Source organism: Thamnophis elegans, chromosome 4 (assembly GCF_009769535.1).
Source record: "Thamnophis elegans isolate rThaEle1 chromosome 4, rThaEle1.pri, whole genome shotgun sequence".
In the NCBI taxonomy this organism is placed as follows: Eukaryota; Metazoa; Chordata; class Lepidosauria; order Squamata; family Colubridae; genus Thamnophis; species Thamnophis elegans.
The window spans coordinates 108,368,022-108,383,935 of NC_045544.1; the positions used below are offsets into that span (position 1 = coordinate 108,368,022).

Sequence of the window (15,914 nt, forward strand, 5' to 3'; positions counted from 1 at the left end):
TCTTTCTTTCTTTCTTTCATTCACTCATTCATTCACTTACCTATTTACTTACTTATTTATTTGGTTGGTTAGTTAGTTAGTGTGGCTACTCATTTCAACAAGTAATTGTAGACGATAAAATTAAAAAGAAAATAAAAACAATTACAACAATATAAGAATTGAAATACATAGCAGCCAAGAATAAATCAAACATAATTATTAAAATAACCTAAAATCAGGTCCCTGCGTACACCTGGGGTCCTGGCATGGACACAACTTTAAGGACCTTTAAGGAAAACCCAGCAGGGTTGGGGCCATCCTGATCTCTGAAGGGAAAATATAACAAAAAGCAGGGATTATGACAGAAATAAAATCACCTTCTTGGCCTCGCCAACTGGCATTCCTTGAATCCTAGCCAATAGGACCCAAGTATGGCCATTCTGTCTGATTTTTCCAAATGCTGTTTAAGTTTTGTTCGGAGCAGATCCTTGATAGTTCTTAAGAGCAATTCAGTGAACTACTAGTAATGAATGCAACTGTGTTTAGATATTTCTGTTTGAGCAAAAGATTTGTATGCGAATAATAGGTCTGCATGCTGCTATTGTGACTTGAGGCACACAGAATATAAGCAAATTTAGAACAATTATATCATAAAAACAAAAGTTAGAAATATGGGGATATAAAAAGGACTAATGTTATAAAGGAGATTTGTTTAAGTAGGGAAGTAAATTATTATCATTATTATAGAATTAATATTATTGAGCTGAATATTAGTGTAAACATTTTGATTATGATTTCCTAAAAATAATTGTACCCAGACAACACACTGTTTGATTGAAATTGAATTTTATATTATATAAATAAAACAAAAAACAAAACAAAAAAGAACATAAGCAAATTAAGCATGTTCATAAGTGTTTCACTTTACTTAATTTTACTCTGGAGAAATAGAAAGAAACTATACTGGTCTGTTTCCCAATAAAGATGTATTTTATCCATCTCCATAATTATGGGGGATTCTTTTATTGCTTCTTATCAAACATAGCTACAGTGTGCTTTAAATGCATGTTTACCCAGCTCATGGTCCACTAGGACAACTATATTTTAGTATTCAATTATCCTTTTCCTACTTTAGTGTTCCTTAACTTTCATACATTAAAATATCATTATAATCCATGTTGTTTGTCTCATGAAAGTATTATACAAACAATTAATGTGTACATTTAAGAAAATTCATTTCCATAACAATAAAATTGTACCTAAATTTAAATTTGAACAATAATTTTCACAAATTATTCTAATATTCTAGATAATGAAAATAATATTCCTCCCTATGATTTTTCCCTTTTAAATAAAGGCCAAATATGGTGATCCATGTGTGTGATGAAGCAAAAAATCTGAAGGAAGATTTTGTTTGTCCACGAGATCTATTGATTTCTGAAATGAAGTACTTTGCCGAATATCTATCAATGGACGCCCAACGCTGGGAAGAAGTGGACATTTCAGTTCACTGTGACGTTCACATCTTTAACTGGTTGATAAGATATGTTAAAAGGAACACTAAGGAATATGAGGTTGATGAAATACCCACCTTAGGTAAAAGAAAATATATTCATTTTTGCCACACATTTTTTGAAAACATGACTCCTACATCAGTCCAAAAGTCTGATTGCAAAAATGGCTTTGAAAGGTGATTTTCCTTTCCTGTTCTGCTTTTGATGATGAAAGCCTAATCTCTACTAATAGGGAAAGCTGAAATAAGATACAAAGTTTAATGGGATTCATGTCTTACACAATGAGTGTAGAACAAGTGCTACACAACTTAATTTGTTAACAGTAGTTAAGAAGTCAGGGATTCCCATTTAACCTCCTTCATTTTCTTGCATAGATTCACAGTTTCCTTTGGCGAAATAATTATGGCTCTGTTATTTTGCACTCTGTATACAGAAACCACCCAATCAAATTTGGGATTTGATCCAGAAATGTGGTAATGATGTGTTCTGATTTACTCCATAGCTAATCTAATCTAAATTAGCGCATGGATTTGATGCAAATGTTTAGGATGAAGGATATCAAAGTTACTAAAAATTGATGCAGAGCTTTCTAAGTACCCTACTTTAAAGTCTGGTTTCTAAAGGTTACTACTTATAACCTTTTTAAAGATAGAATGTGAAAAAATGATAATGATAGCCTCAGTGGTGAAAAATTTCTGCCCCTATTTTAGGAGAGAAGAAGTTTGTGTGTGTGTGTGTGTGTATGTGTGTGTGTGTGTGTGTGTGTGTGTGTGTGTGTGTATATATATATATATATATATATATATATATATATATATATATATACATACATACATACATACATACATACATACATACATACATACACATATACACACACACACATACACACACACATACATACATACATACATACATACACACACATCTCTGTATGTCTGTGTTTGTCTCTGTGTGTCTTGTGTGTTTATGAATATAAAAAGATAAATAGTGCTAGGGACGGGTAACAAGGAGTCCTTGCTGCTCTCTGAGTTTGATTGTTTCCTTGCAGACATTTTATTATCAAACTAGGTAACATCATCAGTGCTAGTTAGAGAGTGAGGTTTGCTATCTTTTTATACACCAGTGGTTTGCCCTGTCAGTGTTGGTAGGAATAGTTTTGGTGGTTCCTTGATTGGGTAGAACACTCTTGATACTATCAATCAAGATTAATTCCAGGAGAAATCAGTAGAAGATTAAAGTATACACTCAGCTTTCCCTTCACTGAAATTCATGGTATTAATACATTTACGTGATTCTGACTTAATCAAACAATTTTTAGCATTTTAGCATTTTTTTCTTTTTAAAAAAATATTGTTCAAGTAGTTGTTAGTGCTCACTTATGCTCTGTATAGCACATGTTAAAGTTTGCATAATAGAGTAAATGCAGCATATTTATTTAATTGAAACTGGAGGTGGCAATAGAAGGGAGCATGCTATCCACAGGCCCCATTTTTCCTTGGTTTCTTACGTCTTGTAACATTGCACTACAAACTTTTGGGAGCAGAATTCTAACCTTTAAAAAAGGTTAAAATGCATGTGTTATATTTCTTCTAAGCTTAACAACCATTTTGTCAAAAAAGACCCAACAGCAGTTCCCACCTCCATTCCTTAAATATAACAAACAAACAATTGTAGTTCTGCTTTTTTAGATGATCTCACCAAATCACTCCCATGACCCTCAGAGGCTTTGTCATCAACATAATCATCTGTAAGAGTTCTGGCTATATAAAGATTGCCTATACCCAGTTTAAAACCAAGTCTTTCCTTTCCTTGCTATATATAAAGGAGGAAACACAACTATTTTTAGATCATGAAAGGTTTATTTCCAGGGAGGAAAATAATAGGCTAGGTTAGCAATGGTAGTATGAAAATTACAGGTATTTGTGAGGAAATTGGGCTTTCCAATATTGCTTTGTTTTCAAATGTGATTTCAAGTTTCGATATATCTGATCTAAAGTACAAACAATGTTTAAAACTAAGTGCGCTCTCATACTGTCTAATTTATAAGGGACTGAAGTTAGATATATCGAAACTTGAAACTGGTCTTCTGTTCAACTCAGCTTTCAATATTGAGAGCCCATTCCTCTCTGAAAACAGACAATTTTGTCTTCAAAAAAAGAAAGATCGATAGCTTGAAACTCAAAATTCTACACTATGAATACATTTTATAACACATTTAAAATGTCAGGTTTTAAATTCTGAACCTTGGCTTGAGATAGTTATTTTCTTTCTTTAGTTTCTTCCTGTTGTGGGGCTTGCTTTGTCATAATAATGTCAACTGTAAAATCCCACTCTATTATTTCTGACTGCATACCATGTTTCCTCAAAAATAAAACAGGGTCTTATTTTCTTTTGACCTCCGAAATAAGCACTTGGCATTATTTTCAGGGAGGTTTTATTATTTTTAAGGTGCAGCAGGCAGCAAGCGTGGTCACCTCAGGGCTGCTGCTGTGTTGCAATATTTTTGGGGAGGGCTTATTTTTGAGGTAGGGCTTATTTTAGCACATGTGCTCAAAAGCCTGATTAGGGCTTAATATCCTGGGAGGGCATATTTGGGAGGGGAGTAGGGTATTAGGATAAAAATTAGTAAGAAGCAAATAATTATTTAGCATTAAATTATTAAGCAGTTTAATTATTTAGATATAGATTTAAATAGAATGGAAAAATCTAAATTATACAAGCATAATACAAGATCAAGGTAGTTGATAATAGGGCCCAAAACAAATCTCCAAGCTTTCTCTTATTCCATTTTTATGGAAGATGGATTTTCTGAAGCAAGACATCTTTTATAATGTTTCCTTTGATTATTATTTTTTAACTCTCTGGCAATATTTGTAAATCTGACAACTTTTCAATTTGTTATCTTGGTCTTTTTTAGAACCAAGCAATGTCATTTCAATACTTATTTCCTCTGAATTCCTGAAGATGGATTCTTTAGTGAGTATACTATGGCAATAAGCATTCTGTATCTTTGGTGTTCTAAATTCATCTAGAATAAGAACATACAGAGTTGATCTGTGTGGTCTGAAATCCCCTTGTAAGTATTACTCCATTACAGTTCTGGGAGCTACTTGGCATTATAGCACCCTCTCTTTCTGTGAACTACCCAGGAATATGATTAGCTTTATAAATCTAATAAATAAATAAATAATGCAGTGGTCATTTCAGAGATTATGGTCATATACAGTAGATCTTTACTAATGGCTACAAATTGCTTATAGTTATCTTCTTTTTTCTCCATATCTTTTTTAAAAAAAACTTAAACCCTTTTATTCCAAATCAAATAATATTTGGTATTAGAAATGCCTCATGTTGGCTTTTATGGAGAAAATCAATGTGATTGCTAAGAACCAACACTATCTTAATGGTACACAATTAATCCAGCTGGTTTAAGCAAGAAGCTCAATTTAACATTAAATCTTTCTTGATGAGTCTCTCTATGATATTTCCTAAAGCAGGAACTGCAGAAGTTTATAGAACCTTTTAAAAGATCGTGACTTGCCTTAATTTCTAAGCTCTTAAAAATGTAGACTGTATTATCCAAATATTTGCTAAGCAAAGATGACAGTATATTAATTCTTTATATGCATGTCCCTGTCTTGCAACATTGTTATACTTTTGTATACAAATGTATAATTAGAGTTACTTGAATAAAGTGCTTAAAAACCAGTTTAGATTTGGAGATGAGACATGTTATCCAAAACAATTAGCTTCATGTCTGTTGAAATGCTGTAAAAAATAAGGCTATATGATTGTATGCAAGTGTATGCAATTATATGCAAGTTATGTTCAAAGATTAATTAGTGTAGTATAAAATCTTTACCATTGTTAAGAATCACCAAACCTACTGGGATTGCTGGGCCGGAGGGCGATACCAGTTTTAGGAGAAGTGTCTCAGACACCAAGAAAAAAATTCCCAGTTTGTAGGATTGCATCCCATCCAGCAACAATCCAGGCAACAATAGATTTTGTCTTCTGCTAGTAATAAAGCGGAAAACAATTTCTGTGTTCATTGCTCATTGCACATACATAAAACTTGAGAAGGTTTTCATGCTTGAACTGCAAAAAATAACCAGTGGTGTAGGGATACACAGAAAACTCTTAGTACCCTGCTAATTATTGTCTGGATTTTTGCAGTCCCAAACCAGAGGTGGGTTCCTACCAGTTCGGACTGGTTCGGCCGAGTAGGTAGTAACCCGGCCGGCCACACCCCCGAACCGGTTCTATTGGCGGCATCTACAGCAGCGCCATCTTGTTTTTTACTTCTGCGCATGGGCAGAAGCATTTTTTACCTACTGCACATGCGCACATAGCATGTATCAACACAACTCTGAGCAGACTGGCAGTAGAGGAAGCCAGAACCCACCCCTGCCCAAAACTATTGCTCAAGTTGGAAGGAAACAGTAGTACAGGGTAGCAATAGTCAAAGAAATGGCATCAAATAATCAGGCTCTCTTGGTAGAGCTTTAGTTTTCTTTTATTCAAGTTGGATGTACCTCATAGAGGATGGAAAATGGAAATGGAAAAAGAGAAGTAATCCATTCTATTTCCTGATTGATAGGCGTGTCTGTTGCTTGTTAAGCATTCTTGAACTTGATTTGACCTGGAAATCATACAAACGCAATAGAGAGCAGGAGATGGAACTGTATGGAATATTTAAAGCCACTTTCTTACAGAAGTCCCTCCAAACTTTAACTGCCATCTTTTAAAAAAAAAAAAATAGAAAAGAATGTGTAGTATTCCTGTTTTTAGAGATCTGGTCATCTTGCTAATTACATATTTCATAGATAATTAAATTCTTTGACTGCTAGTTCCCACCAAACCCAAATTTTGCGTAAACTACGAAAAAGTTTCTTGTCTGCATATGCATACACATCAGAAAAAGATAGGAATCGCTCTACCCACTTCTAGCCTCAGCCTGATCAATCCAGCAGGTTCCTCCCCAACTCTATTCCAACCTTAATAGGTAATAGTATTTGAATTTGTGTATGTAAAAGTGTCTGAGTGATTCATTTCTTCTGGCCATTGGATCCTCCTAATGCTTTTCTTGGAATATGAAAATGCTGTGAAAAATATTTGTATGACTATTTAGTAGTAAGTGAGTTATGTTTATCTTTTTTAGGTAGAAAAATGTATTAATTATTGCCACAAGAATATGAGTACAATTGTAGCCTCGCCATGCAATATGAACTGCATTAATGCTAACCTACTAACCCGCATAACTGATCTTTTCACACATAATGAAGTAGAAGAGGTGAAGGACAAGAGAGATAAATTTAAGAGGTACTTTCTTAGCAAAACAAAATCTTACCATTGTTTCCTTTCCTTTTGTATTTATATTATCATTAGTTTGAAAGAAATATTACTAATTGCACAATTGAGACCAGTATTTAGTTAATTATGAGTCCCCTCCGGGGAAAAGGGCGGCATATAAGTGCAATAAATTCAATTCAATTCAATTATGATTAAGCTGCCAGAACAAAGTTTGAGCTTCAACAAAATCATAGAAATTAGATCGATTAATAAATAAAAAATTTCTGTTCTTGGATATAGCACAATCACCAAATGTACCAAATCTAAGGAACTATTAATGTAATATTACTCTATTCTTCTTTGGTGAGATTTTATCCCTAGCCCTAAATTTTAAAATTGCTGCAATATTATAGGCACATTTCTTCTGTTTGTAATGTAACATTTAGAATATGAATGAAATACTTGGTAACTCATTTTTATGAGTCCTTTTCTTTTGTAACTAACAGCAAACTTTTCTGTAAGAAGATAGAAAGACTGTTTGATCCAGAGCATCAGAATGCAGATTCTAAGGGAAATGCTGCAACCCTGTACAGGTATACAGATTTCCATTGCTTTGCACTATATTGGCATATGTTCCATAGCTCATAGCAGTTTTGTAATATCATTCTCATATTTTTGTTTTTTGTGCAGGTGTTACTTATGTAAGAAACTTCTTATTAAGGATACTGAAAGAAAAATCCCATGTATTCCTGGAAAGATTAATGTGGATCAATATGGAAATATTCTCTATATTCACATAAGGTGCTTCACACGTCATTTTGCATTTTTTGTGTTTTTATCTTGACTTCTTTTAACATATGCTATAGAAAAGTTTTAGTTTATAAACTACACTCCCTCTATTATAATGCCTCCACTTTATAATACCTTGGTAAGGCCACACCTGGAATACTGCATTCAGTTTTGGTCACCACAATGTAAAAAATATGTGGAGACTCTAGAAAGAGTGCCGAGAAGAGCAACAAAGATGATTAGGGAACTAGAGACTAAAACATATGAAGAACGGTTGCAGGAACTGGGTATGTCTAGTTTAATGAAAAGAAGGACTAGGGGAGACATGATAGCAGTGTTCCAATATCTCAGGGGTTGCCACAAAGAAGAGGGAGTCAAACTATTCTCCAAGGCACCTGAGGGTAGGCCAAGAAACTAATGAAGGAGAGAAGCAATTTAAAACTAAGGAGAAATTTTCTGATAGTTAAAACAACTTGCCTCCAGAAGTTGTGAATGCTACAGCATTGGAAGTTTTTAAGAAGATATTGGATAACCATTTGTCTGAAGTGGTATAGGGTATCCTGCCTAGGCTTGGGTTGGACTAGAAGACCTCCAAGGTCCAACTCCTTTATTCTATTCTATTATTCCAGCTGACAGCTTTAATCAGGTGTTTAGGGAACAATGGCTAGGAAACAATGACTTTTGAAATATAGATTTATTAACAAAATAATTTAGCAAATCAATGCAATCCCTGTTTCTGTCTCAAATATATGTTTGTAGTTTTTTTTGTAGTTTTATTAGAATTTGTAGGCCGCCCTTTTCCCTGAGGGGACTCAGGGCGGCTCACATAAAACTGGGAAGGGGGGAACACAAACATCAAGATAGAAGACATGTAATAAAATGGTAGGCAACATACATTCATCATTCGGGAGGGGTAACTATCCTTATCCCCAGGCCTGACGGGCGAGCCAGTTCTTCAAGGCTATGCGGAAGGCTTGGACGGTGGAGAGGGTACGAATCTCCACGGGGAGCTCGTTCCAAAGGGCCGGGGCTACTGCTGAGAAGGCCCTCCTCCTTGTGGTTGCCAGCCGACACTGGCTGGCCGATGGAATACGGAGGAGGCCTAGTCTATGGGATCTTATTGGTCGCAGGGAGGTAATTGGCAGAAGGCGGTCTCTCAAGTATCCAGATCCACTGCCATGTAGGGCTTTATGGGTGATTAATAGCACCTTGAAGCGCATCCGGAGATCGACAGGCAGCCAGCGCAGCTCGCGGAGGATGGGTGTTATGCGGGTGAATCGAGGTGCACCCGCAATCACTCGCGCGGCTGCGTTCTGAACTAGCTGAAGCCGCCGGATGCTCTTCAAGGGCAGCCCCATGTAGAGCACATTGCAGTATTCCAGCCTAGAGATCACAAGGGCCCGAGTGACTGTTGTGAGAGCCTCCCGATTCAGGTAGGGTCGCAACTGGCGCACCAGGCGAACCTGGGCGAATGCCCCCCTGGTCACAGCCGTTAGGTGGTGGTCAAATGACAGCTGTGGATCCAGGAGGACTCCCAAGTTGCGAACCCTCTCTGAGGGGTGCAAAATTTGACCCCCCAGCCTGAGTGTTGGAATATTAGTCAAATCTTTGGGAGGAAAACACAACAGCCACTCGGTCTTTTCTGGGTTGAGCACAAGCTTGTTAACCCTCATCCAGTCCATAACGGCCTCAAGACCCCGGCTCATCACATCTGCCGCTTCATTGAGTTGGCACGGGGCGGACAGATACAATTGAGTATCGTCCGCATATTGATGGTATCTAATCCCGTGCCTGCGGATGATCTCTCCCAGCGGTTTCATGTAGATGTTGAATAGCAGGGGGGATAAGACCGAACCCTGAGGCACCCCATAATTTAGGGGCCTAGGGGACGATCTCTGCCCCCCCACTAACACCGACTGCGACCTGTCCGAGAGGTAGGAGGAGAACCACCGTAGCACGGTGCCTCCCACTCCCACCCCCCGCAGTCGTCGCAGAAGGATACCATGGTCGATGGTATCGAAAGCCGCTGAGAGGTCAAGGAGGACCAGGATGGAGGAATGTCCTTCATCTCTGGCTCTCCAGAGATCATCAATCAATGCGACCAAAGCGGTTTCTGTGCTGTAACCGGGTCTGAAGCCTGACTGGAAGGGGTCTAGGTAGTTTGCTTCCTCCAAGGACCGTTGGAGCTGAAAGGCCACCACCTTCTCAACAACCTTCCCCAAAAAGGGAAGGTTGGAGACAGGACGATAGCTATTAAGAACAGCTGGATCCAAAGATGGTTTCTTCAGGAGGGGTCTCACCACCGCCGCTTTCAGTGCGGCGGGGAAGTTCCCCTCCCGAAGGGAGGCGGTCACGACCGCCTGGATCCAGCCTCGTGTCACCTCACTGCAGTTCGTAACCAGCCATGAGGGACACGGATCCAGAACACAGGTGGAGGTACTTACAGCTCTCATGGCCTTGTCCACATCCCCGGGGGTAACGTCCTGAAACTCAACCCAGAGCTGTTCTACTTGGTCCCCCTGTGCCTCGGCTGGAACTGCGGGGGTGGAGTCCAAGTCCGACCGAAACCGAGCAATTTTGTCCGCTAAGAATTGGGCATACTCTTCAGCCCTGCCCTGCAAGGGTTCCCCCGCCTCCCTTTTGTTCAATAGGGAGCGGGTTATCCTAAACAGGGCGGCTGGACGGGACTCAGCGGATGCAACCAGGGTAGCTATGTGCGATCTTTTTGCTGCCCTAAGTGCTCTGGTGTATTCCCTGGTGCAGGTGGTTACCATTGCTCGGTTCGATTCGGACTTATCGGACCTCCAACGGTGCTCTAGGCATCTCCTCCGGCGCTTCATCTCCCGGAGTTCCTCGGTAAACCAAGGGGGTCTCCGGGATCCGCTGCCTCGGAGGAGCCGCAGTGGCGCAATCCGGTCGAGGGCCTCCGACGCTGCCGAGTGCCACGCAGCAGCCAGAGTCTCCACCGGACTGTGGGCGAGAGTGTCAGGAATAACCCTAAGCTCTGTCTGGAACCTTGACGGCTCCATAAGGCGCCTGGGGCGGAACCACCTGGTCGGTTCCTCCTCCCTACAGTGGGGGTTTGGCCTCCGGAAGTCGAGCCTCAGTAGGCAGTGGTCTGACCACGACAGGGGTATGATGTCGCTCCCCCTCAGACCAAGATCACAAATCCACTGCTCCGAGAGAAATACAAGGTCAAGCATGTGTCCCGCTGAGTGGGTTGGGCCTCGAATTACTTGGGTCAAGCCCATGGCTGTCATGGAGGCCATGAACTCCTGCGCCCCATCAGAGTTTTCACCGAGCGACGGCAAATTGAAGTCCCCCAGGACCATCAACCTAGGGAACTCAATTGCCAGCTCGGCTACCGACTCGAGGAGCGAGGGGAGGGCTGCTGCAACGCTGTTGGGAGGCAGGTACGTTAGCAGCAGACCCACTTGACCCTTGAGGTCCAACTTTAACAGCAAAGACTCACACCCGACAATCTCCGGAGCAGGGACCCTACGAGGGACTAACGACTCCCGGATAACGGCGGCCACACCCCCACCCCTTCCCTGGGCTCTCGGCTGATGCAGCACCTGAAATCCTTCTGGGCACAGCTCTACAAGGGGGACTCCTCCCTCTGGGCCCAGCCAGGTTTCAGTAATACATGCCAGGTCTGCCCTCTCGTCTAAAATTAAGTCCCGGACGAGAGGAGCTTTATGAACAACAGACCTGGCATTTAGCGACAACAGCCTGAGACCAGGGTCCTGACTACTTCCGCCATCTGGTCTTGGAGTGGGACTCCTAGGGCCGGAAGGAGGGATCTCTGCAATGTAGCGAACCCTCCTTCCCCGGTAATGGCCTGCCCTAAAGTCCCCGCCGTATCTGCCCCTCCCTGTTACGACCGCAATACCCCGACCCTCTCCCGTGTCTCTGGTCCCCTCAGCCACCCCCATAGCCCCCGTAGTTACTTTGACTGAAAACAAAAGGTAAGCAGGGTCACACTTGAGTTACTATTTGAATGGGAGACAATGAAGAAATGCCAAGGCTTTATTCAAAATAATTCCTTGGAAGGAAGCAGTGGTAAATTCCATGCTGTTGTCAAATAAATATGGATATGCCAGTGAGGTTATTAGAACTTAAACTCTATTCAGAGTTTCTTTAAAACGGCATCTTGTTTTTCTCTATAGAGATAAATCTTGGGATATCCATGAGTATCTCCTGAGTCTTTTTGAAGAATTAAAATCATGGCGAGATGTATACTGGCGTCTTTGGGGAACTATTAATTGGTTGACCTGTTCGAGGTGTAATCAAGTGAGTATTTTTTTTAGCCCCATGAGGATATTTTTAGTTGTCTTAAAATTTATATAGCAGCATTTTTGAAGAAATATACATTTTTAAGGACAATGTATCATAGAGTCCAGTCTGATTTGCAGCTTTTTCTTCTTTTTTAAGTAAAAAAAGAAGACTTCAAGAATGGTAGTGGTGATAATATATATATTTGTTGCTATTGGGTGTCTCTTGCAGACTTTCCTGTGCACTGAGTTTTCACACTGCCAATATCATCCTCAACCAGTCCTCTATCCTGGTGTAGCAAGTTCTCTTGGTTCCACTGGTACCGGAATATATCCCTGCTGTAACCAAAAAGTTCTTAGATTTGATCCTGCTCCTATTCCAAAAGTATGTATTTGGAAGAAATCTTTTGAAATCATCCTGCCACATAGCGTATAACCAATTTACACCTTCAATCTCCAGTCCAGCCCAAAGCTTTATTGCCCTTTTAATGAGCTGCTGCAGATTTATTTATATGAATGCCATCCAGCCAGTATGCAAATTTGGTTTATGTGTTTACTTTTTTGTGTTTGACTTGTAATGAGGCATGATTCATTGAATGATTTTTATATATTTAGTTTTATTTAATATGCCCAGACCATTGTTCCCACAACAGGGGAGTATTTTAATGTAGGTGGTTAATTAAGAGTCAATCTCACCTCCTCTTCCTCCCCAAAATTCTGGCTTCCTCTTTCCCCATCTTATAACTATGATTTTACTTTGATGGTACGTTCTTTTTTACTGGATTAGGAGTATTTGTCTCTGATGATTTTAAAGTTTTTGTGATGTAAACCGCCCAGAGTTCAATAAGAGATGGGTGGATAGGTAGGTACGTAGGTAGGTAGGTAGGTAGGCAGATGATAAATGGATGGATGGATGGATGGATGGATGGATGGATGGATGGATGGATAGATAGATAGATAGATAGACAGATAGAAAGAAAGAAAGATAGATAAGCACAGAGACCTAAATACAGTACAAGGCCTACTTTTCACAACAACAAACCTTTGAGGAGAGCTGAGAAGCACACACTATTCTTCTGTGGCAGAGGAGGGGCTAGAACGTGAAATATGGATCGCCACAGAATCTCTGCTTTTGTTAAAATGTGCTATTATGTCACTAGTTCTATATCAGTTGATAGATGAGTGCAATGTAAGAGCACATACATAAAAAGGAGGCAAGATTGCATTATGATATTGTACTGCTATTTTCTGCATTCTGCCCCTTTTGATTCCATCCCTCCTGCATGCGCACATGCGCATGCACGCACGCACGGACTCTCTCTCTCTCTCTCACACACACACAGCCCGAGTTCATTTTCTTCATTCGTAATCCAACCCAATAACCATACATTATACTGGCTATCCAAAATCACATATGTTATAACAAGTGTTATAATCATTGGGCCAAAATCACTTTTGTTTGTAAAGATTGTGTTATTGTATACATTATAATTATGTATTATTTAATTTGTCTCATTGACTTTCTCTCTGGGTTCTTTTTTAATAAAAGGGATGTAAAGTAAGAGATCATGTGATTGGCTTGCCTCCTGGAGGTGAAGGTGGGGATAATGTGCCCTATCAGACAGCTAAAATACTGAATGATCTGATTCAGCACCGAAATATTATTGTACTTCCTTTTTCAAAAGACCAGAACAGGTAAGAAAATAGGTATATGTTATTATTTATCTATGTAAAATAATTTCTAGATGTACGCCATCAGTTAAATAACCTTCTATAGAATCAACATTATTATTGTGCATAATCAAGTATCGTGTTTGATGCTTTAATATTTTGCTGATTTAATATTTTGCCATTTTTAAAAAATATGTTCTGTTTTAGACTGTCATCTGCCTTCAGAATTCTGACTAGAATATCATCACTGTTTCTTTTTGTTTTTTGAAGCAATTCTGGAATAGGGCTGAATGATGAGAAGGGTTTTGAATGTAATATTTTATTGGAGCCAAATTCATCATGGGGGCCCAAAGCAGGAGAAATTAATGCTGTGAGTAATTCCCTCCCCTCTGTATTTAATTTTCCATTAAGCTTATCACTCTGCTTATTCCAATTGAGTAAAATAAGTTCAGGGAGGCACTTTCTTTAAGACAGGTGTATGGAAATTGTGGCTTTCCAAATGTTGTTGGATGGATCTCCCATCAAGCTTGAGCAATAATAAAAAATGTAGCACTATTTGGACTATTGCAGATATCCTCACTTCTCCTTCAAAAGAAGCACATTAACCTTGGGTTCTTTAAGGGGAATGTGTAAGTACAAAACGTAGGGGAAATTCTTTCTGCCAGCTCAGTAAATTGGATTCAAGGTTGATGCATAGATGCCTATCGACATCTGCTTTTTTTCTCATGTTAGCTGAGTTCTTTCCAAACAGGTAAAGCTGCTGAGACCCAGGTGTTTGGGATAAAGAAATTGGTTATTGTTCAATACTAAACTGGTTACATATGAATTCCCTTCCCACACTCTGTCTTCTGCCTTCATTAGCTGCCTTCACAGAAGCTTTACTATGTTAGATGTAATGAAGGCTTGCTTGAAAAGGAGAGCAATTCATTAAAGTAGACACTGAAAAGATGAGTGAAGCACAAGAGCACTAAGCACACTCATGAAACATCAAATTGCCAGAGGCAGAAAAATAATTTGATCATTGTGTGCATGGTGACTCTCTATTATCACCGGTGCAGATAGGATTGTGATATTATTTGGTTGATAAAGTAAGAAAAAAAATGTTAGTTTGAATTTTGAAAAATATTGCTTCCTTGGGTACTTTACATCTTGAGATGATTTTGTACCAAAGAACAAAATCCTGCTCAAGAGGAACTTTCAAATAATCATTTAATGCAGCATATTATGATTTTGAATTTTTTTGAGTTGTTATTATAGCCTAGCATTTTCCTAGGACCATAGAACTGCTGATATAAACCACTCCTTTTGGGTGGCACGGGATCCCTGCATCATTTCCGTTCCTTTGCATTGTAACTGGAGAACTGTCCTTTGTGTATGCATTAGACCCCTTTAAAAATGCTCACAGTAGACTTGCCACATTCTCCAACTCACTTCTGTCCTGTTTTTCTTTTCTTTTCTTTCTTTAGTTCCTTTCTCTGAAAAACTGGACTCTTCAGCTGGTATGTTTATCTTAGTTATTTACATTCCATTATATAAAATTCCTTCATTCTCAAAATTCTGCATGTTTAGTTGCTTTGTTATACTAGGGTCCTGCTTTCAAGGAAACCCCCTTTGAAACTTAACTTAAACCACTGTCCTCAGAAAATATTAGGGTAGAAATATGGTAGATAATTTGTGGGAAACTGCAAGTTTCTGGCCGGAAAGGTTAAAGTCAGAACATTATTTGGAAAGTTACTAGTTCAGCTTTAAAGCATCTCCTTCACACCATTGAGCCGAAATGGCACAGTGGTTAGAGTGCAGACTGCAGGGTATTTCAGCTGACTGCTAGTTGCAGTTCAGCAGTTCAAAATCTCACCAGTTTAAGATTGACTCAGCCTTCCATCCTTCTGAGGTGGGTAAAATGAGGACCCAGATTGTTGGGGGCAATATGCTAACTCTGTAAACTGCCTAGAGAGGGCTGTAAAAGCACTGTGAAGTGGTTTATAAGTCTAAGTGCTATTGCTATCCCAAGTGCTATAGTCTAGAAGGTAGTTTCTGCAATTTTAATTGCTACAGTGGCTTATACTTGAATGTTTATTGGTTTTGCTCTTCTTTTTCTCTTTCTTTCTTTGTTTTTTTTTCTTTTCCTTTTGAATTTGTATTCATTTATTAATTAAGTTTATATCCTGCTTTTCATTTAGGAGCTCAAGGTGGCAGTTTTTACATTTTACCATTATAATTTCATTGAATTTTAGTAGGTTATGGTTCTCAACCATGACCTGAGCATTTTGTGGTGTAAATCATGATTTTGCAGCTCAATCTGTAGCTCCTACTGGGAAAGAAAATGGTGCCGGACGTAATCCATTATATTTGGGCTGTTTTGAGTCATAATAGAATTTCTAAACATGTTGAT

At 39.2% G+C, this 15,914-nt stretch overlaps 1 protein-coding gene across 1 annotated transcript in view; it reads left to right on the forward strand.

Annotated features, from left to right (window-relative positions):
• Positions 1–15,914, forward strand: part of KIAA1841 (KIAA1841 ortholog) — a 42,054-nt gene that overhangs the window by 12,918 nt on the left and 13,222 nt on the right. Inside the window, exons 5-14 of the mRNA XM_032214897.1 lie at positions 1,337–1,575; positions 4,414–4,472; positions 6,658–6,818; positions 7,295–7,381; positions 7,479–7,589; positions 11,747–11,870; positions 12,084–12,236; positions 13,401–13,546; positions 13,793–13,892; positions 14,989–15,021. Of these exons, the coding sequence (XP_032070788.1) occupies positions 1,337–1,575; positions 4,414–4,472; positions 6,658–6,818; positions 7,295–7,381; positions 7,479–7,589; positions 11,747–11,870; positions 12,084–12,236; positions 13,401–13,546; positions 13,793–13,892; positions 14,989–15,021 (1,213 nt within the window). The remainder of the gene's footprint in view (positions 1–1,336; positions 1,576–4,413; positions 4,473–6,657; positions 6,819–7,294; positions 7,382–7,478; positions 7,590–11,746; positions 11,871–12,083; positions 12,237–13,400; positions 13,547–13,792; positions 13,893–14,988; positions 15,022–15,914) is intronic.